The sequence below is a fragment of the Abrus precatorius genome, unplaced genomic scaffold (assembly GCF_003935025.1).
Source record: "Abrus precatorius isolate BTA unplaced genomic scaffold, Abrus_2018 Scaffold4, whole genome shotgun sequence".
Classification (NCBI taxonomy): Eukaryota; Viridiplantae; Streptophyta; class Magnoliopsida; order Fabales; family Fabaceae; genus Abrus; species Abrus precatorius.
In genome coordinates, this window is record NW_020874384.1 from 21,270,680 (window position 1) to 21,295,413 (window position 24,734).

General features: G+C 31.7%; 2 protein-coding genes across 2 annotated transcripts; one reads left to right on the top strand and one right to left on the bottom strand.

The window, feature by feature from the left end:
* The first annotated feature begins 5,437 nt into the window (after window positions 1-5,437).
* Window positions 5,438-6,461, top strand: LOC113866333 (B-box zinc finger protein 20). The gene is made up of 3 exons (XM_027501212.1): window positions 5,438-5,623; window positions 5,722-6,105; window positions 6,219-6,461. The coding sequence occupies exons 1-3, from the start codon at window positions 5,438-5,440 to the stop codon at window positions 6,459-6,461; spliced, it is 813 nt and encodes a 270-aa protein (XP_027357013.1).
* Window positions 6,462-8,689: 2,228 nt separating this feature from the next.
* LOC113864399 (kinesin-like protein KIN-7D, mitochondrial) lies at window positions 8,690-20,276 on the bottom strand. Its single transcript, XM_027498048.1, has 25 exons — window positions 19,594-20,276; window positions 19,382-19,479; window positions 19,130-19,219; window positions 18,808-18,860; window positions 17,364-17,429; window positions 16,975-17,028; window positions 16,786-16,845; window positions 16,189-16,267; window positions 16,013-16,080; window positions 15,585-15,641; window positions 15,071-15,175; window positions 14,648-14,752; window positions 14,307-14,414; window positions 14,092-14,223; window positions 13,800-13,982; window positions 13,160-13,360; window positions 11,772-11,912; window positions 11,264-11,383; window positions 11,100-11,150; window positions 10,886-10,933; window positions 10,536-10,682; window positions 9,554-10,282; window positions 9,253-9,382; window positions 9,043-9,139; window positions 8,690-8,946 (listed from the first exon to the last, which is right to left on the bottom strand). Exons 1-24 carry the CDS (start codon window positions 19,920-19,922, stop codon window positions 9,057-9,059), a joined length of 3,237 nt encoding a protein of 1,078 aa, XP_027353849.1. The 5' UTR covers window positions 19,923-20,276; the 3' UTR covers window positions 8,690-8,946; window positions 9,043-9,056.
* Window positions 20,277-24,734: the final 4,458 nt, after the last annotated feature.

Here is a 24,734-nt window from a genome sequence, read left to right on the forward strand (position 1 = left end):
CCTTTCATAAAAAAATTCCCATTTCTTTTATTTAAAAAAAAAAACTATATAGTCCTATGCGAATCAACTTGAAAGGAATAAATCAATCAAAAATTAAATATAATATGAAAAAATGACAACTAATTTTAAATTTAATAAAAAAAATTACTAAAAAAATGTAATAGATAGGATATTAGCAATCAAATAAGTTTGACCTCAAAACTATAGTGTTATTCTGCTGCTCCATTCAAATCCTAAAAAGACTTGGTCTCTCAGCAACCTAACCATAACCTATCCTCTGAGCCCACTCCCACACCCATTTGAGTTGCGAGAAAAGGGTCTATCACAATTCACATGCTTTTGAAATCATTTGTTAAAGCAGAGTCTTTCCAAACCTCATCCATGTGAGAAGCATTGGAACTATGAGATTCAAATTCGCAATGATCAAAAGTGCAATGTTCCTTTCTTATCTTCTACTTACCTTATTGGTGCCGACAAGTAGCATATCTTATACAATATTTTGTTCAAAGATTCTCAAACAATATCAGAATCCATATCCACTCTCAGAAAAAAGTGTTGTTTGTCGCATAGTTGGGTCGACTAATTTAACCACTGTTCCATTATCTCGTTCTTGTACTTTTCTAATTTCGTTTATGTACGTACATTACTAGTACCAAATTTGACCAATTATATGATGCAAGGAAGAGCAGAACCTGCACAAACACGTTTATAATGTATAAAGCAAAATAAGTGCATCCTGAAAAAAGTTAAAAATCAAAACCAATAGTCAAGTTAATGACATTACTACTCCCTTTCAATTTTTTTTTCCATTCAAAATACAATTTATTATTTAAATACTGAATAATTAATTACGATTTTAATGTTATATATAATCATCTCTTGTTTGTTTGTTTATTTTATCCCTTTACATACATATTTTTAAAATTAAAGAAAACCATAGAAATTGTGAGAAAATATTTCATTCAAAATACAGTCAAATAGCACCCACTTACCGTCATATAATTGAATCTAGACCGATCACAACCAGAGTTAATGTTGAGTTTGAGCAATATTTTGAACATTATTGACTAAGATTGACTAGACAACAAACTAAAAAGGGTTTCTTGGCAATACCCTTCTATATTATTCATCAAGTACACTGTTGTTAAAACTCAATAATTTGTAAACTGTAATAGATATTTAAGTTTTAATTTTTTTTTTTATCAACCTTTAGACTTTGTCTAAAACTTAATTTTCAGGAAGAAAATTAAAGAATATAAAAGTTTTTAAAATAATTATCTCTTTTTAAATATTTTAGATAAAAAGAATAATTTATAAACTCTTCAAAATAAAATGTTATATTTTTAAGTTTTTTTTAATTTTAACAATTTTATATTAATAATTATTCTTTTGTTTTTCTTTCCATTTAAACACTTTTATTTTTTCTTTCTGTCCACTCTCAAAAAGCTTTAGTTGTTTAATTTAAAATTTAGGTAATCAAAATTTGTTAGGCTCAAGTATATTTCAGTTTATAAGATACGCATTTTTTTTATCTTAATCTAAAATTTCAATAATATATGTTATATGTGCACTTTAAAATAAATATAGTTAATTATATTTTTAATTTATATATTTAATTTTAATTATTTATATTTAATTTTTGTGATATTTTAATTGTTAAAAAATACTATAAAATAAATAATTTTTTATAAGTTAAAAATAATTTACACTCTTCCATTTTTTATTTTTAAAAAATTATCATTTAATTTCTTTAAAAATTGAAAAGATAATATTTTTAATTTATAAAACAAAATAATTATTTATTTTTATACTAATTTTTTTATATAAAGACTTTCTTTTAAAATTTACCTAAATATGTCTAAGTCTTTTATTTTACATTTCATCTATTTGTATTTTTTTATCAATTTATGTAAATTAAAGTTATATAATATATTTTGTAATATTGTGATGAGATAATTAATACAAATTTGACTGGAATAATTTTAAATTGTGAGTACTAAATATCAATAAAAAAATTAAAAATAAAATCACGTATAAATTATAAAGTAAAAAATAAAAGCATAATTAAACTAGATAAATGTGAAATATGTTAATGCAAGTGATCATCAATAAAACAAAAGGGTTTGGCATGGTAGATGGGGAGTCCTTGCATCTATGATTTACTATTTTGAAAATAGGCATTGATACAAAGTGCATGGAGTAAGATCTAACAAGAGTTTGAGAGTGAGGGGACCAATAGTTTGACAAAAAGTAGCTTTCTTCTTTATTCTTTGTATTCAAATCTTTCCTTTTATGGTATGGTATATGATAATCGGTGGCTCGTAATGCACAAATATGAGCAAGAAAATCGTGATGATTATGATAAAACTTTTTCAGTATCTGATCTGTTAGTTTAAAATTAAATAATTGATATTAATGCAGTATTATGTATAAATATATATATATATATTTAAAAAAAATGTAAAATTAAGGGATTTATAAAATTATTTCATTGTTGATACACGAATTTTAGATATTGAAATTGAAAATTAATTTAAATCCAGATATAAATCTTACTATGAACTTCTATAAAAAAAACGCATCTCTAATTGTGTTACATGGATATAAATATATAGTGTGTGAAAATATTAAATATATTTTATTAAATAATGAAATTTATTTAAAAGGATCGAGACAATGTTTTTTGTTTAGTGTGAACTAAATTTTCACAAGTCATAGGATGGTTAGTACTATAAATGCCATTTTTTTAACAATTTAAATTTGTATATTAAGGTATTTTTTTTAACTATTCAGCATAACATATTTATATTTTTATTATTTAAAAATATAAATATGTGTTTAATAATTAAATGTGATAATATAAAAAAAAATAAAAAAATTAACACTTATTTTTAATACACACATGTTATGTAACACAAATTATTCTACAACAGAAATCACTTATTTATAGTTGATCTATTTAATTATTTAATTTACTTTTTAATTATTTTATTTTATAAAACATTAAAATTAAATATTAACCAAAAAGGCAGAAAGTAATATTTCTCACCTAGAATTATTTATTTTATATTAACAAATGAAAGTTGGATTTCAACTATTTTATTGTATGAAGTATTAAAATTAAATGAAACAAATAGTACATTGTATATATAACTTTATATATTTTTAAAAAAAATTAAAAGTCAAGCATGAGATTTGTTATTTTTTTAAAAATTATTATAAAAGTATATAAGGGATGCCACACTCTGTTTACATGAAAAATTTAAAAATCATACCAATCATATAAAATTACAATAATTTCATATTATTACAATAAAAATATCAAATTAAAATCAACAAAAATTAGTCTAAGTGACAAAAGATTTGTTATTCTTTAAATAAAATTTTAGATTCAAGTTTTTGTATATGTAAATTTTTTTTAATAATATCTTTTTTGCATATACAAATTTATATTAAATTAAATGGAAAACAAAAAAAAAGGCTGAATTAAATTTAAAATAGTATTTGAAATCATTTTAAAATAATAATAATTTTTTAAAACTTATTTTGATAAATTTTATACTTAAATTTATTTCATAAATTCTTTAATAAAATTTATTTTAGTGTACTTTGAATGAAATTTTTAAGAATTTTAAGATATGTTATAGTTAAAGAATAAAAATATATGTGAATTTTTAACATTTAATATTATTAATATACTTTATAATAATTTTTATTTTTTTATTTTTTTAATATAATAATCAACAAATATTTAAATTTACTTTTTTCGTGCATAAAAACTTTTTATCAATACATACGTCGGTATCGTGACTTTTGGCATTGCCTTCTTCGTCCTAGCTTTGTCGCATTTACTGATGCCATGCTAGACACCATGCACTTGTTTTATTCAAATTATTTAATTATTATTATTTTTATTTATTTGTTTAAAAAATAAAAATTACATAAACTAAATAATTTAACTATTTTATCAGAATTAATTCTTATTTTTTAATTTATTATTTATTATTAAAAAATTGATAATATATGTGATAAATGATGCAATATGATAGGAAAAGAGATTTTTTTAATTTTTTTTTGTAAAGACAGATGTTAAATGAACACATTAATATTGTTTGAATGTTTTCGCAGAAGAACTTTACAAGTTTCCGCGTCAATAACCTCAATTTAATTAAACTGATCCCTCCCTGTTCCATATTTACATTCGCATCATCCATCTTTCATGTACATGCAAGTTTAATTTGCATTTACAAATATTCATAGATAACTATTAAATTACTAAAAATCATAAAATACAAAAATAATAAAATAATGAAAGATATCAATAGAGAGTTTATTAGGCTGATTTTCATGCCTAATTTTGAAGCATAAAAGTTGATCTCACACCCAGAGAAAACCTCCCAAAACCAAACAAAGATCTAAAATGCTTTGAAAGCAAGAAGCAACTGTAGAACTATATATGATGAGATTTTAAAATACAAAAGAGAGTTGGATTAGTTTCTCTGTATATGTCCATGTTGGATTGGCGCAAAATACCTTCATAAGTTATCGTCTGAATGACAGAACGACGAGATAATTCGCATGAGCCTTTATTTTATAAAACTGGATTCAACTAAATTCTTTTATGATTAATTATTAACATAAAATACACCAAAAATGATATGAGATATTTTCTTTCCAATTCTGATAACCTGGGACCAATATAGCAAGAGAGAATAGTAGACTTAAACACACCAAGTCATGAAAAGAAATAAGAATATATATATATATATATATATATATATATTATGAGAAATTATTGTAGAAATAATATTGTTTAATCAATAAGGTTACTCATATATTCTATTTTTAAAGTAGAGAAAGTGAAAAAAAAATTATAATGATGTAATATGATAAAGAAAAAATAAAAAGGGGGAAAAAATCTTATACAGTTGTATGAATATAAATATGAGTATTCCATGGGATCATACAATGAGATTTAAAACTCTGGGGTATTAATTTATTCCACATATGAATATTTTTGGGGAGGATGATGGGGATTCATGGATGAAAGATGAAAGGCTTATAAGTGAGGAAGCTTTGAATTTGATGAGGAAGTAAGGAAATAGTTGAGATTGTTTGAGTTGGGTTCACAACAGTGATTATTAAATTATATATATAAAGGAAGTAGATAATGCAGAGCATGGCTAAGAGTTGAGAATGAGAGTGAAAGGCTTTGCAATAGAATAATAGGGGAAGGAAGCAACTTGCAGGCTCCTATTTAATCAAGGAAAGTCGAGAGTTCTCTCAAAGTCAGAAAACACTAAATAGGGCTGAGCCTTTCTGGACCCTAATGCCAAGTCGCCCATAATTCTTTTGTCCCATTCTCCCAACCCTGCAAAACATAAATTAGATTTAAAGCAAAGAAGAAACAAACAACTCCAAGAGAAGAGAAAGAGAGATGAAGATCCAATGTGATGTGTGTGAAAAAGTTGAGGCCACTGTGTTCTGTCCTGCAGATGAAGCAGCTCTTTGCCATAGCTGCGATCGTATCATTCACCACGCCAACAAGCTCGCAACCAAACACGCTCGCTTCTCTCTCCATTACCCCACCTCCAAAGACTTCCCTCTTTGTGATATATGTCAAGTACTTCTCTTTACTCTTTTACACCCATCATTTTTTTCTTTTTCTTTTTCTAAAAAAATGGTCTTTTTCTTTCACTTTCTATATAAAAAATAAAATAGGAGAGACGTGCATATCTATTTTGCCAAGAAGATAGAGCGTTACTATGCAGAGAATGTGACCTTCCTATACACAGAGCCAACGAACATACCCAAAAGCATAACAGGTTTCTTCTAACGGGTGTGAAGCTCTCTGGCACTTCTTTGGACCCTGCTTCTTCATCCAACAATTGCCCTGAAGCGAGAAACCCTTCATCTAAGATGAACAGACCCAGATCAGTTTCCAATGAAAATGCGAGTTCTTCTTGCAAGGTTGAAGACAACGTGGCTAGTGACACGGGTTCGGTTTCTACTAGCAGCATTTCTGAATACTTGATTGAAACAATACCTGGTTACTGTTTCGAAGACCTCCTTGATGCTTCATTTGCTCCTAATGGTTTCTGTAAGGTTTGCTTTATAGTATATATAATAAGAGAATGAGAGAGAGAGTAGAGACTAGAGAGACTCGTTTTTCTTCTAAGGTTGAATTTGACAAATTTGAATCGTGTTTGTTGTTGCAGAATTATTATGATAATCGTTCGGCGTTTCAGGACCAAGATCTTGAAGTTAGCACGTGTTTATTTCCGTTGGCAACGTGGGTACCCCAGGCTCAAGTTCAGTCACCTCAACTTAGCACTCCGAGTATTACCCAGATTGGAGTTAGGGAGATTCCAAGAGCCAACACTGTCAAATGGAGACATTATGGCTGTACAGTTCCTGAAACTAGTCAACAATTGATCAAAAGATCTAGAATTTCTCGATAATCAAACTATTTGTAAAAAAAAATCTGTTGGAAAATATCTTCCGTTTTTGTTTTTTGCGTTTCTTTTACAATTCGTGTGTTTCTTTTTTTGTTTTCAGCATTTCTTTACAATTTTTTTTTTCATTCTCTATTCCAATCCACTGTTTCGGCCCCTTAATGGGTCCATGTTTTCGTTAATATGAATTCATTGAATATCACAACTCAATATTATATTGAACTTTCTTAAACTGAAAGTCGGCCAAGATCTTTTTAGCATTTTATGATAAGACTTGTAGCTTTATGCATATAATAAAAAGGTTATTGATGTATCTTTAAAGCTGTACCGTTATTTTCATATGGCAATCAAAAATTCATAATTCACAGTCAATGCTAATAAACAAGCACAACCGACAGTTTTGTGTTGTTGTATTACGGCGTTCAGTGACTATGACGGATGGCAGGATTTTCAAGCTGCTGTGTTGGTTACCTTGGGGAGTTGAGATTAGACTGTTCCCTCATGGTTGAATTGTAGAATATGAATTATAAATGCGCAGGATGATTTCTTTATAATGCATTATACTCTTTAATTTCTTTTTTTCCTCTATCCCTCTTGTAATGTCTAAAATGAACATCTTAAATAAATAAATAAAATTTTCGTTGACGTGAGACTTGCAAATCATTTCAACATCATCCGTACTCATGTTGATCTATTTAGTTTTTGTTTTTGGTATATGTTGATTTCTAAAGTTCGAACACATCAACTTCAATTTCGGTTTAGAAATTTTCTTCCAAGGCCCATGTAAGTTTGACCCAACTTGGCGAGGAAGATGTCAGCAACACAAATGCCCTTGCTTTGCTTTTCTTCAAACTACACCAGAATCATGGTAATCTTCGAAAGCCGATGTATATTGTTTCACATTGATTTTAGTTACCAGATGATTGAACGTGTTAAAATAACATGTTCAGTTTAATTATGACGAAATAGTTATTTTATTAAAGCAAGCTATTGTTTCATCAGAACAAATTTACCTTGAAAAACAAGCAAGCACTTTTCCTAAGAAGGCAAAAATACTCCCCCTATTGAGGCTACCTTTTAATTTGAAGACTTACAGACATCAAACGTTAAACATAAGAACTAGGACTGGATTTGGATTAATATGCATACAAACTGAACCCCTGAAGTCATCTTCAATTGATCAAAACGGGAACTCAAAGCACCTGCGAAACGGTAGCTAATCCTTTCTAGATCAGCGTACTTTTTTTTATTAACAAAGTGCATCTAACGATGAACCAAAAAAAAAAAAGTGCATCAAACGAAGATTATTCGGTTTAAGATGCTCCTCAACCTTTTATCACAAATTAAATTGATAAATATAATTACGGAAATATCAATTTGATCGGCAAAGTAATGACTTTTTTGCATGTCATTTATTTGGTCCCGCATCTCATTAAATATTAATCTTTGAATTATCTAATGTATTAGTTTCATGTAATTACTAAATCAGCAATAAGAAATTTAGTTACATTTGACTAAATTATCAATTTTCTCCTCTAAATCACCGGAAAAAATTTAATAAAAACTTAACAATATTCGTATTACTTTTTAATGTAAGTATTAAATAAAAAAAGTATATACATTTATTATCTTAAAATATAGAAAATCATTTTATATTTTTATTTAATAATTAGGAAATTTTATAAGAATAAAAGATAAAAGGATTTCAAATGATTCCTATAGCAGTCTGGGTTGGAAGCTGGAACGAATGATAGGCTTCATACCGAAGTCAACTCAAGAACACGGGTTGAAGAACTCCAAAGCCATTTTAAAAGGCAACCCCCCTCTCCAAGGAGATCTTCTAACACCCATAGGGTAACTTGAATAACCGCAGAAAACAAAGCTAGAAATATCTTGACGTACTCCTCTGCGTACGTCTCTAATACCCTTCAAGATTCTAGACACGTCACTAACTTCATACTCATATATCTCCTTTTCCCAAAAAATCGACAATTTAAGTTGGTGAAAACTAGAGATCAATTTGGTGCGAGACATATGACATTTCTGATAAAACTAACTATATCCTATGTTCCAAGCCTGGCCCTGCCACCCCCAATAGATTAGACAAAAGGAAAGAAACTGTATGTATCGTATTATTAACATATTGGATATGAAATCATGTTTCAAGGGGAGCTGGGAGAATAAAAATGAGAAACCTCACCGATCATACACTCAGCAAAGGACATACAAAGGATGGGCAACAAAATTCTGCTGTATTACGTAAAACAACCATATATCGTGCGTATGTACTTAAGGAGTGTTGTTTTCACTCTTTCCCTCTTTACACAATCTTTCTCCGCACCCCTTTTGTCTCCCCCTATTATACAGTTCCCCTGGGGTAGGATTAAAGAAAGATGTTGATATACCTTTTAAACGGTTTTACATACAGGCAAACTAATAAAAGAATTGCACCCGTAATAGCATGGAATATATAACTCAATGGGATAGAGCCCTGCAAAAATTAAAAAACCGAAAAAGAAACGCGTGAATATTTGTACTGCATTTGAATATTGTTCATAAAAATATTGTAATAAGATAATGGCAGGACCTCTGTAAAAAGAGTTATGTAAAAGCAAAAAGCCTATCTGTAATATTTGTGCGGCATATTGGACACTCAGAACAAGCAAGGGAACAAGATTTACACACTGCAAGGTCAAACACGAGGCTGTAAGTATTCAGACAAACAATACTAAATCAATAGGAAAATAACCAAGAATTTTTAGGGTAAGAGATTCAGGCAAGTTCGGAAAAGACTTACAACAAAAATGTCGGCATGGAAGAAGAATTGCTGCAGTGGGAGACTCAAAACATACTTTACAAACATGGGAATTGGCGTCGCCATTGCCAAGATACTTGAGTTCTTTTTCCTTCATTTCTTGCATGCGTGCCTGAAATCATAAATGGCACCTCAAAAACTGAAATCATAAATCCGATTATTGATAGTCTCCATTCTCTCTTTTCCTTCTTCCCTACCTAAACCCTATAATTTCAAAACTAACAAAAGAAAATTAGATAAATTAGGACAAAAAAATATACAAATAACTGCAGTATGGTGTTACCTTGAGGCGAACAACCAAGGGCTCTTCTTTAGGAATTTCGTCGTCTGGTTTTGATACATCCAAAAGCTGCTCCTTGGAGACAATATTACTTTCAATGTCATTGGTTTTTTTATCATTTATTTGCTCTGCCCCATCATTTTTTTTATCAATGTTTGATTCTGGGACAGCACCGCCTTCTTTTTTTAACTTAGCAACAAGGACCCACATATTTGCTAAATCGTTCTCCAAGGCTTCTTCTCTTTTCTTGGCCTCTTCAGCCTTTTTCCTGTACTCCTCTTCCACAAATTCCTTCTCGGCTAATGCAGCCTCAAGAGCTGCCTCTCGTTGTTTCCGAGCTTGTAATTCCATTTTCAAATCATCAGCATCAAGACTCCATGACTCAAAATCATCTAGACCAGCTCCAGAAATTTCATTAGCACGACTAGAGATCCTCCCCTTCCTTCCAGATCTTGCATCAATGTACTTGCGGTTGACACCATTAACCGTTTGCACACCACTACGAGAGTTGGCCTGATCTCGTGCAGCCATCAATTCTTTTTCCATCTTTGCATTCTGCAATGAAAGTTTTGTCACTTCCCCAGCCAAATTTTTCAGTTCCACAGCAGCAGCAGACGCCAGTTCTTTGGCATAAGAAGCTTCTTCAGAGAGTTTCTGATTCTGCACTCGCAACCCACTATTCTCCTCTGACAAGTGAACTTGCTCAAGCTTCAGTTTTTCATTTTCAATTTCCTGAAAATAATAGAGGAGAGAAATGTCAGTTTAGTACACAATGCAACACTGAAGCCTCAAATATGACTTACTAATCCTAAAAAGTTATTTCATTAACAATCTATTGAGCAAAGGATGAGGAAGTATTTTGACAAGCAAGGAATACAAAATCAGGGTAGCAAAAGAAAGAGAAAACCAACAAAAACCAAATGATATTGAAAAGCATATAAACCATGCAAGTGTGTTACTTCAAAAGCAACAATTTCTCAGATACCTGGGATTGTATTTTCTTTTTCAGCCCATCAATGTGTTCTCCTGACGCACTCTGATCAGAAGAAACTAACAATGTCCCACTACTAACTGTTGCCAGTTGCTGCTCTAGCTGCTTCACCTTTTCTTGTAACTCTCTGTTTTCAGAACACTGTTGAAAAAAGAAAAATTGAAGAGGGAGACCGTCAAGATAGAAATTTTTACAGTTATAGGTTTTTCCATAATCTTTCACTTGAAGGAGGGAAAACAAAAAGAAAAGGATGACACAAGGATCCAAGTAAACTTGCTTAGCTTAAAAGTAAAAAAGAAAAGGTCAAAAAAGTTGAGCAAATAGTAGAAAAGGCAAGCACATACCTTATCATTTAGCTGTTCCTGAAGGACACGATTGTCTGCGGATTTTATCTACAAATATTTTAAAAACCCATTATTTTTATCAATGTTGATCATGGATTATGCTAATGCAAGAATCAAATACTTGGTGGGGGGGGGGGGAGTTTACAAAATTCTGATTTTTTGGAAACAAATTGAGAGCTAAAGAACACCCTAACAAAGCTAAAATACTACTCACCTCCAACTCAAAGGCCTTTTCATTACATTGAGTCATTAACCTTGTGACTGTCTGTCACAACAAAAACATAAAAAAAAGGTTTAAATGAACTTTATCAAAGCATCTACATAGATATAATGCAGCCTTCAAATATATATTATTAACTTCAATGCCAACACCACTACCTGTTGCATTTCCACTAGTGATGAATTAGCCATCGGAGATTCACCAGTCTCAATTAATCTTTGTTCTAGCATCCTCATTTGCTTCCTTTTTTCTTGGATCTCCCGTTCCAAGTTCTCAATCTGTAATTAAGAAAACACCTTCTAAGAATATATATCAGAAATACATAATTTTCCATTAAAAATGAAGACTGCGACTTTTGTCATAGTTTTTATTATTCACTTGAAGAAAAGCCACTTTAACGAATAAGGTTATAGGGCAAAATGTGAAGGCAATCAGAGTAAAGAACATCTCATTCAAGCCTAACATGGTGTATTACACAATATTGCGTGGCATCAATAAACACATCAAACAAACATAATTGACATTGAAGGAACTAAGAACATTTATCTGGAGAGCATCATTTTGACGTATATAAAAAGAATAGAAAGAGTTATTGATTGATATTTTTGCATTGCTTTTATACCAACACATTTCAATGCAAGATTGCTTGAAAACAAGGCAAGATACCTGACTTTTGGAGCCTTCAGGGTCATTTACAGATTGCTCCATCAAGCGCTTCAGAGTGCTGGTACTGAAAGCAATATCTCCAGCTAGCATTTTGACTTGTTCAACAAGAAGATCCTTTTGATCGGACGTTGTCATCCCACCCTATAATTCAATGAGCAGTCGTAAGTAACAATTTTAATAAAGTTTACAACCAACTACTTAAAGTCAGGAACTAAAATCAAATGCAACTGTGTCTTGGCACCATCCAAGAACATCCCGTTATTTAAAAACATCAAAGCAACACTATTACCATGGAACTATAATGTCTGTAGACGATAAAAACCAAAGGATCAGAAATGACAATTCTCATCATAGTTATTCGAATCCCATAGTTAGTTTTAATTACATGATTCAATAGAATTGGTAAAGTCAACAAATCATTATGAGATGATCAGAAACGGCATTCAATATTTTCTTTTTCTTTTTTCTTTTTGCTTTTCTTTCACCAATTCTCTTCAAAGAAATTGAGAAGTCAAATATGGTTAAATTGTTAAACTAAAAGGAACTGAAGGAGTGCTATTAAGTGCACCGTGTTTGATTATCCCATTGTTTTGTTCTAATTTTTCCAAAACATGGATTTTACAGTCACACCCACGCATCCAATTTGGTTATGCTATTTCTCTGTTTTATCAGAAACAAAGGCTTCACAAAATCATCAACTCACTCTGTGCATCATACCTTATTTGGCTATATATATCATATCATGATTTCTTTAATTTTGTTCTGACTTATGGCATATGGCTTATGATTTATTTATTTTTTTGTGAAACTTATAGTTATGTTATTTTCTCAATTCGTTTAAAAATGTTACATTTAGTACTATAAATCATTTAAATGTGTTTATATTCCAATTTACTTTTCGCAGTGTCTCTAAATCGTACAATTTGATGCAAATTACAATTCACGATTCAAAAATTGACATTTCACATTTTGAATCGTGATTTGATGACACCCCCCCCCCCCACTTCCCCACCCATACTATTCTTTTGGATCCACCGCCAGTTCATCACCTATAGGCATGTCATTTTATACATCGTCAATCCATCTTAGGCAACCCTAATAGTGAAAACGTTTTCCACCAAGGTTTTGCTCAGTTGTATAGGTCTACTCAATCACTCAGGGAACTGACATCAGCAATAGGCAAAGACCAACTGGACGTGTTGACCCTTGATATTTTTCAAGTAACTGAATGGGCAAATTGAAAAATCAGACTCTGGACTGATCCCATCCCATCCCAATGCCACTCCCCACATAACCTCTCTGAGAACTTTACCGAAAACATCAATTCAGATAAATCATATAAGATATTAAAAGATAAACAGACTATTATGGAGAGGGGATGAATTTACCGCTGTCAGTTTTGTTCTGCTGATCAGTTCACCAGCTTGTGTTGATTCAGTAACAGTACTGCTAGCTGGGGAGAGCTCTTCATTCCATCTACTTGATGATCTTTTATGTCTAACATCGGGAAACAAATCTGATGACGCTGCAGAAGCATCCTTCTCACTCTCATTTTCAATTAGACCACCATCACGAAGGGCATCAAATTTCTGAAAAGAAGATAAAGAATACACACATTTTACATACTGTTTAGTGTTGTGAACACTTCGTAGAAAAAAGTCACACAATGAAAGGTTCATTTGGATGAAAGATATCTTCCTGATTAATTACAATACATCTAAAAAAAGATAATTAAGCTGTCAAAACTCAACTCAACCTAAAAGTTTAAGTTTTTGAAAGGACATCCAGGAATAGTTCATGTGAAAGCCCCTCTGGGCTTCAAGGGTTTCCTCCTAGAAATGGTTAACTAAAACAGAGACTATAAAAATTTATTGTTTTAACTTTTAAGTACTCAATCAGTGATGGAAGAAATAAAACCACTATGGAAATTTGTCAAGCAAGGAGTTCAAAGTACAAGCATTTGCAGAACGGAAATTGAAAGAGATTGTAAAAGACAATGAACAATAATTAACTTAAGGATGAACTCACATCATCCTCGCCAACAGAGTGACTTCGTTGGTGGCTGGGAATATCAGTTAGATATCCAGGAATTGCATTCTTTGAGGAAACCAGAATTAGTTTGGTTAGCCTCTGGATCCTACTCAGAAGAGCAGCCTTGGCTTCCTCCTCTTCTTCCAATCTTGATTGCATTTTTACCTGACCTTCTTCCAACTAGTCACATAACAGTACAAATACAATAGACAAGCAAATATGGTTACACAATCACAGAAAGCCTATTTAACAATCAAATATGAAATGAATATCACAGGAAACTAAAAACCTTTTGCTTTAAGGTCAAAATTTCCTCATGATTGACACCAACTACCATCCCCTTCTTTAGTTGATCAAGTTCTAGTTTGAGGACTGAAATTTCTCTCTGATATTTCTTAATCAGAGATTTTTCATCAATAATCTGTTAAGAAATAACCCCAGCATCAGGAACCACTCATACTTATAGGCATGCAATTCTATATATAATTAATAGCTTCAGCTGACCTTATTACGTGATGCATATATTTCAACTCGTTTTGCCCTGCTGGCAAACTTCAAGGTATTATGAGTCTCCTCCATGTTACTGGATGCTGGAGTTACTGTGCATATAAGCTGAAATTTTCATGTTAAAACAGATGTTACTACAGTAGCTATGTACAGACAATCTAACATAATCCATGGCCATATATGGGACAAAGTGAAAGAAAAGAAACTAGAATAGCCACAGCCTTACTTAAGCAGCATATTCAAATAGAATAATAACTCAGCATTTGTACAGAATAAATGGGACAGGAAAATATAATTAAACCATTTAATCACAAAAATGCTGTAGAATCCAAACTCACAGAAACATGGCCATGGCCACTAAGAGAAGATTGCAGCAGGCGGGTTAGCTTTGAATCTCGATATGGAACATGAGATGCCTTCCCCTCGCTCAATTTTCCTATAACCTTCACAATAAAATGTTCAAGACATTAACTCAAGATCCCTCCCACAGCACTACTAGTATCCTATGCAGGACTGGCTCTTTAATTGTTGATCCAGCATAACAGATAATTGTTTCATCAACATTTAACAGAATTAACTCAGTCAATAAAATTATTTCTGATTGCTTGCTTACCAAAAAAGGTTGAAAATGCATTAATTTCAAGCAGTTATAACTGTATCTTATACAGAAATATTGTGTCATACAGCTAGTCATTTCAAGTGCAAGCAAAATATCATAATTTCTCCAAACACAAAAAATATAGAAACATTATAACACCTACAGTTCCAAGTGTCAGAAGACTTTTGTTGATGTAAGATCCTTCTTTTCTTCTTAACCCAGTTGTCTCAGTTTTTGAGCTCTCAGATCCAGCCAAATCAATCAAGTTCTGAAAGAAGAAAACAGGCAAAGAAAAGTTGAAAATAATAGTCCAATAAATATAAATATTGCAAGGTTTAAATATGTTCTTGGTCTTAACATTTTCACGAGATTTTGATCTTAGTCATTAAAAAAAAATAGTACTAGGCCCTAAACTTACTAAATTTAGCACTTTGGGTCCTTCTCACTAACATAGACATAGTGCAACAAAAACCAACACATAACAACCTCTTAGGTTTAGTCACATCATTACTACAGACGGAAAGTGTTGAACTCAGAAAAAAATAGGAACTAAAACAAAAAAAAAAATTCAAATAGAATTGAGGGACTCAAATCAAATTTTTTAGAAAATGCAGAAATCAAAAACATATTTTAGGCATATGAATATTTCTACAGAGCAATAAATATTCTTCACATACAAGTTGAGAGAAGATCACTCCATCATAATCATCACCATGAGCACTGCTTTCTATCATCTGCAAATGTATTGGATAGCAATAACAATAGAGTTTAATTAAAGAAAAAATAATAATAATGATAATAACAATAATAAACTGTATGCCTGATGAGGTCAGCGATAGGCAGCCAAAATACATTAACTAGTTATCGTTGAACATTTCAGTCATGCAATGTAATTGTCAATCAGCTTTAAACAAACATGCACAAAAGGTAAGTAGAGCAATCCACAGACCACACAACCATATTCATGCATGCATGTCACAAGTTAGCCATTTGAAAACCATAAACACTCAAGCATGATTTAGATACTATTTCTTTACACGACTGAAGCAAGAGTAGAAAGGTTGTTCAATAACAATGTTAACAATATCACATCAAACATATTTACCAGTGTAAATATTGTGTGACTCCGGCTGCTAAAGAGATTAAAATTGTTTGATCCAACATGACGATGCTCTGTCATAAAAAAATTATTAAAGAATGTTTCTCAACCAACCATTAGTCATGACTCATGAGTAATTTAAAAAGGAGGAAATATGTTACTATCGTTCTCAAAATGAGTACCTTCTCCAGCAGCAATAAAAGAAAGTGCATGTCCAGGAGATAAAACAACTTCTTCCTTAATACCCTCCACATAAGTTCCCTGGAAAACAGGCCAGCATAAATAATCAATTACATCCCCAATTAGACTCAAGAAAAACACATTGTCTCAAGTTCAAAATTGAAAGTAATTTCTAAATCATTGACATTTCTTTAATGAAAAATCTAACACAATCTCAAATTTGGATAAATAATTGCTTGTTTTTCAAAATCTCTCACACAAAACTAGCAAAAACATGCAATTATTTTTCCAAAACAAGCTTAATTAAATACCCACTAGATTGTAAGGGTAGAAAAAGAAGGGTGGAACAGAAAATAATGAGACTCAAAACATCAGAATGCACCAGGAACCAAATTATCATCAATGGTGACACCAAAGCAATTTTAGATTAAAGTTTTGCATAATACATACACTCCACATTTCAAGTCGACTAGAAACATCAGTACTCATGTATAAAAGCAAATCAAAAATGAAAAGAGTAAGAGACTAATCACTTATGGATAGAATAAAAATAGTGAAACATGAACTCTAATAAGAAAGAATATGGTAAGACAAGAAACCTGTGCATCTTCTCTAACTCGCAAATTTTGGCCAGTTGGATCAAGTAAGTCATTTATCACCTGATACCAAGCAGAAACAACCAAAATATTTAAGGCAGGACAAGAAGAGTTACTTTATAAGTATGACTTAAAGTATTAGACCTTGTTAATCTCAAAGATGACAGAACAAAAGAATGTTTTGTCATTTACCTCATTGTATATTTCTAGATATGACACTCGGAGTAAGAATTCTCTTCCTGGAGTCTGCAGTAAAAATACAATTAGACAATCCAAGCAAGAACTTGTAAAATAAATTTAAGATGGAATGATTATGTGATCATGTCAAGTTGAAGCAGCAACTATTAACTATAATTACCAATCAGAACTTGAGCTCATATATCCTTGTAAATAACAAAATGCAGCACAAAGATGGCTATGTACAAGAGAAAACAAGAGTGACACATACAATACAATCATAGAGAAACTACAAGAGATACAGCAACATCGTACTCAAAGCATAGAATTATACAAACAACAAAGCCATAATGCCTGATATGCAATTTAAATAAACAGAGTACTAAGCATGCAAAATCTCTTACATCTTGGATCATACTGAAAACATCCTTTATAGCCAGGGGTATGATACCAGGAGAATTTTGATCACCCTGCACATTTTTATTGGAAAGAAAATTAGAAAAACAATGGGAGAGATCACGTCTAAATAGAAAAATATACCAATTAGACAATGCAGTTCAAAGACAAGCAAGAAATGTGACAATAAAAAGTGGTAAAAAGAACCACAAATTTGCAAGCCAAAGCATGCTACAATAGCACCAACTTTAAAACTTATACAGTGGACCTACTAATAGGATTATTACACAAATGACTGCAACTTACAATAGTCAAAAGATAGCAAAACCGTATCACCATCCTTAGCAAGCCTCATATAAATTGCATATAAAGAGCAGCACCAGTCACCCAAGAAGATTTCTTATGATTGTTAACTTTGCAAATCAACACATTAGAGCATGGTAACAAAATTTCTTAGAGACCAATTTAAATTATAACTTCATATTTCTATAATTCTACAAGTAGAGGGGAGAGAAATTGACAGAACTAATGTAAGGTTATTTTAAATGGGTAGCAAGAATAAGTTATCAAAATTACATATAATGGAAGGAAATAAGAAGTTTCAACGATTGCATTTAAAATACATTTCCAGGAAAGCATGCATACTGTACAAGTCAAGTTTAAAATTGGCTGCTAGATGATGTTTCAACAAAGACTCTAATCTCAAATGAAATGTCCAGTTCAAGTCTGAGAACCCTTTTCCATATTTGCATTAGACTACAAAACTTCTCTACTTTCCTCACATGTATTCTTATATATATAAAGTCCCTTTTAGCTTAAACAATATCACAATTTCAGTTACACATCTTCAGCTCTGCCAGGAAGCCCTGACATTTTAGACTTTTAGTTTCCACCAGGAATGATCCTATTCCTACAAGTTGTTTCACGTGTTATTGATTGCCACACATAACTAATATAAATGCTTAATGGTAATTTACCAGATTGTGGTATACAAAATAATTAACTGACTATCCTCTACCATGTCCAGAAAACCATGTCAACAATAAGTGGATCAAAAACCTTTAAACACCACCAAAATATAAATATTCTGAGAAGTTAGCCTTAGCAACAGAAATATCAAACAGATGCTGGATTAATACAATCATCTATGTTCCTCATAAAAAAAGTATAAAAGTCAATGCTTACAAGAAGTAGCTGTCATATGGCATATGTGCTGCTGTGTTAAAAAAAAATAAAGCAACACAAACTCACTAACTTGTTGACGTAGACCTAATTTGACAACTAATCAACACTAAATAAAAAGAAACTGTGTAATCTAACTGGAATGACACACAAGTTACAAATTTACAATATGATGATTTATGAGAGGTGACACATGACAATTTAGTTTTCAGCACAAAACATCTATTGAAAACATTAAAAGAAATGAGTAAGTTAAAGAATGACACTTACATGCATAGTATGTGTCTTACCACTACTCGTCACACCATAGGCAAACACAGTTCCTGCCATGTTTAGAATAAAGTTATCTTCCATCCAAAATTCATTTAGCAATAAAGAACAAGAAGAAGTATATCTTCCAAAAACTGAATCCACTATCCCCTCTAACACCAAACCAGTACAAAAATAACTTGTTCAACCTAGTAATTCAAGTAGAGACAACAGACAAAATTAAAACATTTATCATCAATCCATTGAAGGACATGATAGTACCAAATTAAACAGCCACACCACATTGTCATTTAGTCTGGAATCCAGATATTAGCATTCATACCATTGATGCCCTCCATGGCAGCCTTCACTACAGGTTTGGCTGCTACTTCATACACTTCTTCAGAATTGGTATGTGGTCCAAATACTCTATCTGTCACAAATTAAATCAGAATTCTAAAATTAGAATCCATAGTTTTAACTCTGAAACCAAAATCAAGGTCAATTTTCCAGTAGAAGCTCAATTGACTAACAAGAGCAGAAAATCAATCAAACGAATTACATAACATCACACGAGGAGGACAATAAACAATACCAAATGCATAAGCAGTAGCTGGATTATACTCATTTCTGACAATCTTGTCACCATCCGCATACCACGCGATCTCATCCCCTCTCTGATACTCCCTTTCACTGCAACCGAACCATTCAGTGACACTCAATCTCAGATAACACAAATGCCAAAATTGAACGACACAATCCTACAGTGATTGGATCTGAAAGCGTAACCTCAGATCTAGGCATTACCTCAACGGCCTAAACCGAATCGTGACCGAAATGCTATCGCCAGACCTCGACGAATCCACAGGCTCCGCAATCAGCTCCTCCGTCCCGAACGCCACCGGGGAACGACCACCGTAACCGCGCGAACCTTGATACGTTGACTCGCTGCAACCGCGACTCGGAGTCATGGATCGGCCACCGGAGTTGAAAAACGACGACGTAGAGGAAGAGCAGGATCGGGGCATTAACCTTCCGCTCATGAAGGAAGAAGACGAAGAAGTGGATGAGTACGGAGTCGAGGATTTACGGTAAGAAAACGGTGAACTACTCCTTGCTCGCGAGGAAGAAGCCATTGAGTTCACTCACCGAGTTGGTGACTCAGTAGAAACCAGAAAAGCGAACTAATGCGCCAGCGAGGGAGAAGGAGGGAGGGGAAGAGAATGTGTCAGAACTCTCACATGGCTATGCAAACAAAAGAGAGCAAAATTTGGTTCTCTTCGCTTTTCATTTTCCTTCGTTGCCTCCACTTAATGCTTTAAGAAGATATTATTCTCTCAGACAAATAGAGGAATACACGCACGCACGCACCCACCCAGAGACACAGATTGTTTCGTCTTCTTCAGTTTATAAGAATTTGCAGTAAGGATGAATGGGGTGCGAGAGAAGGGAGAAAGGAGAAAGTCCCGAGTTTAAATTTAATTTCTTTTCTTATTTTACGATAAGGTGAGGACTTTAAAATAATCAATTTTATTTTACATATTAGAATATTAGATTTAATTTAATTTTACTGAGCGATAACGTGGCGAATGAAAAGAAGGGTTTAAATTGAATTAAACTGTTTGGAAGCACCCCGCGCATAAAAATAATCGTGTACGGACAAAAGGCTTTCAAAACTAAAATGTGAACTTGAGCGGGAATAACTGCGGCCGCCGATCACGAATATTCATTCAATTCAATACACCAATAATTTCAATAATAAGACAAAATTGCATTTCGAATATTTGTTAAGAATTACATATTTGATTCAGTTTATTCTAAAAATTGTTTTTTTATTTTTTAGATAATTTAAAAATAAATAATTATTTTAAAAATTAATATGTTATTAAATATGAATTAAAATATTTGGTGTATTTAGATAAATTTATACTTTCTTTTCTTAAGAGATTAATGCACTTTTTTGGTATATAATGTATTACACTTTAGTTCATTTTAATTCAAACAATTTTTTGTTAAGAATTTATCTCTTGCGTTAATTATTGACATGCTTTTTAATTTATTTTTAAAAGAATTACTCATTTTATAACTTACAAAACAAAATTAAAAATTTAAATGATATATAAAATATATAATGAAAGGTGGTAAATTTTCTTTTTACGCTCTAAAATTATTAATTACTCTAAAAGTTATGATAAAATTATCATTTAGAAACATATTCATATTTATTCAACTTTACTGAATATGTTACTCTCTCAAGAGAAAAGAATATATGCTATTAATAATGTCAGTAAAAGTTTTGAATTCTCGCGTTTGCATTCGTTTGGGCATTGTGGTAATTTAATATTACTTGAATTCCAAATTTCTTTTAATTTTCTTTTATTTGTCTTGCAGATTAAAAATATTTGCGGGAAATGGGTCGAATTTGGGTATTTTGGTAATTTGGTGGTTACCTGAAATGAATTGACGGGGAAAGTACAAAAAGATGTTCCGTTGGCTTTTTGGCAACTGATGTTACGTTTGTTTGCAAAACGGCGAAATGTTCAAACGCGAACGAAAGGGAGAGCGTTCCAACCACGTTGTCGAATTAAAGAAAGAACCAACAAAATTGTGTAACCGTGACGTGACGATAGCCAACGACAAAAGGAGCCTCATTCGAAAAATGTTATGTTGTGTATATTCATTTCTAGTCTGTGTTATTTTTTTCAAACCACATTTTTACTCTTTCTAATGGTACACGTAATGCAGCGTAACACAATTTTTTCTAAGTTTTAAAATTTTTAAAAATATTTTAAATAAAAACAAAGCTTATATTAACACACAAAATTTATATAATTACTCCCATTAAATCAACAATGCTACCCAAAATTACAAAATCGAATCACTAACAGTTATAAGTTTTGCGTTATATTGCTTCTTTATTTGAAGTATCTTTGACGTTAATTAAAATCAAATATTTTATTTGATAATTTTAAAGAAGCGTCCCTAAATATTATACATGATAATATAAAAATATTATTTTCATATCTTACATACTAAGAATGAATGGGTATTAAATATATAAAATAATAAAATGAATAACTAATTCAGTCTAAAATGCAAAAAGAAAAAAGAATGATACAATTGCATGAAAATCGATAACATATACTGAAATTAATTTAAACATATATCGGAGTTTGTTTTTATGATTGAGTTGGACTTCTGAAAAAATGATCTACAATGAATCAGAAATACCCTTACCAAAATTGACCGTTCTACACACCTTACTATGAGAGGTAGCAGTATCAATCGTATTGTTATTAACTTACAGTGTGGGGTGTGCTAGGTTATGTCACCGTCAGCAATTTGCAACAATGCTCGCGTGTGTCGCAGCCTATGTAAGAAACATAGCTCCAATCATTGGGTGCCTTTAGTGGGTATCGTTTCCGTTGTCCCAACACTGATGAAGCCCCTTTTTTTTTTCTACAAATACTTAAATATTTATTAAAAAAATGTAATTAATAAACTTGTTTTATTTTGTTTAATGCATTTAGAAAGCACTTGTAAAATAAAATGAACATAAAAATGAAAAAGGTAAGAGGGAAGAAGTGGACCCATTGGGGCTCCAATTCCAAATGTAAAGGGCCATGTTACCACCAATGAAGGCCGAGGCCATATTTCATGTTTGATATAGGTATTACTTTCTAGCGGTTGCTCACGTAAATGCGCATCGAATCAATGTGGTACGACGCTTTCCAAGACAACCAACCAAAAGCCAAAAATAGTAAAATACTTAGGATTTGATAGAGATGGATGGATCAAATTGAACTTCCTCGTGAATAAATATTTGCCCAGCATGTGAATCGATGAGGTAGTGTGGTGTGCGTTCATCTATGTCAATCGATAAATGGCATTGGATGCGGCTAATAAATTTCATTTTCTGTTTAGTTGTATGTGCATGCCCAGCACATATTGCTAGTGTAATATTTTGTCTATCCAAATTTTATATTATTTCTAACTAAACACTGTTGTAGATCTCTCGAATCAAAATTTTCACTGCCATATTGCAGATCTTACACATTACGTAAAGATAAAAGAACTCATAATTCATTCATTCACATGGCCACGACACATTGATGGTGAAAATGAGTTTTAAAAAAATCAAAGTCGTGGAATGTTGGATGAAGATATCGTTGGTATATAAAAAAAAACTACTGGGGAATAAATTGTTTAATTATACCGAGTAAAAATGAATTTAACACTGATAAATTTACGTAGAATAAGCTAATTAAGACAAGTGTGCTCAATTTAAAACTCGTTTATTTATTTCACCTTGTCATTAAATGTCAACTCATGTTACTGATCTGAGTAAATAGGTAAATCTAGATTTAAGTAAAATTATCTTAGTTACGTACCAAGTACCAACCCATTTAAATTTAACCTTATTGCCACTTGCGGTAAGTTAGGCATTCCCATTTTCACAAGTAAGGGTAAAAAAAATAGGTGGGTTGCGTGAATTTGACTTGTTTTCCTAATTTAGAACATGAGCCCATTTAGTTATTTAATAAAGGTTTTTTTAAGATCTAGCTTGATATTTTTCAAAAACTTGATATAGTCCAAACTTTATAAACAATTTGAAGTGTAGTAAATTAGTAATTAACAATGTCATATGCAGCAGGACAATGACTTTAAACTTTTAAATAAACTAATCAATATGTCATTTAAAAACACTATCATAATATACTATTGTTATTTAAATAATTTTGTTTGCATATTTTAAAAATTAAATAAATTACTGCATAAATTTGTTGTTTAAATTATTTAATAAGTTTAGCATCACTTAAACTTCATATACACTATGTTATGGGCCCAATGAGCAATCTAACGATTCTCTTTCCTTCAAAAGCAGTGGTGGCATATACATGGCACATACCCACAATGCTGCCATTGATGGAAACATTCAGTTGGAACATCGCGGTCATGTCTATATTACGGCTACGAAAGCCATTATTATAAACAGTACTTTGAGCAAGCGTATTCATTCTCACCGTACATTCTCCTAAAAGATGCAGTATAATGTTCCATAGATTTTGGGGATTTTCTAATGTTCCACAGTTATGAATTTATAGCGTAAAAAAGTTTCCTCTCCCCCTCCAAAAGATAAATCTGTCTTACTGAAAAGAGAACGGATTTGATGAATATATGCCATTCATGTTTCAAGTCAAACAGGATGCTAAAATTGTATGTGATTTCTTTATATATAAAAATTATTTTTGATTTTTATATTAACAAACTATGATGTGTGTGTCAACCAAAAATGTAATTCTGCCCAGTGGGCATTGCAAGATGAAGACGTGGAGTATTTAAAGAAATAAATGAAAAAGAAAAGGGATGATGTGGATTGCAAGTACTGAAAATTTATTAGCTTTTGCTTCCAATTAAAAGATTAAGTATCATAATCCAAATCCATCAATTTCTTGCACTGGTCTGAGCAGTGATGGTGATTCCTAAACTCAAAAACAAGGGGAAAAGCGTAAGATATAATTGTGGGGTCGTCTCAAAGGAAAACAAGCCTAAAAGATGGGTTTGTTTCAACTAACCAACCAACCGTGCATGCATTAGTAATAAAAAAACCTAACAGGATAGAAGAAAAAACAAGGACATCAAATTGAAGCATTAGAATTTCTTGCCAATTTCGTGTTGGATGATTATTATCATTTTATGGTGCCTATATCTGTATATGAAAGAGTACAAGCAAAGAATACAAAGGAAAATAATTAATTGATTTTCACTTTGAATCCATGTTGTGGGGGATAGTAGCTTTAAGGCACATGCACGAGGCAATCGTTTATATTTTTTACGTGGTCCTTTTTAATGGGGATGCTTGTGACTGTGTCGATAAGTTAGCAACTAGCTGTCACCTTCACTTCGAACCATACTAGTGACTCACGTGCAAATGGGGACATCTTATG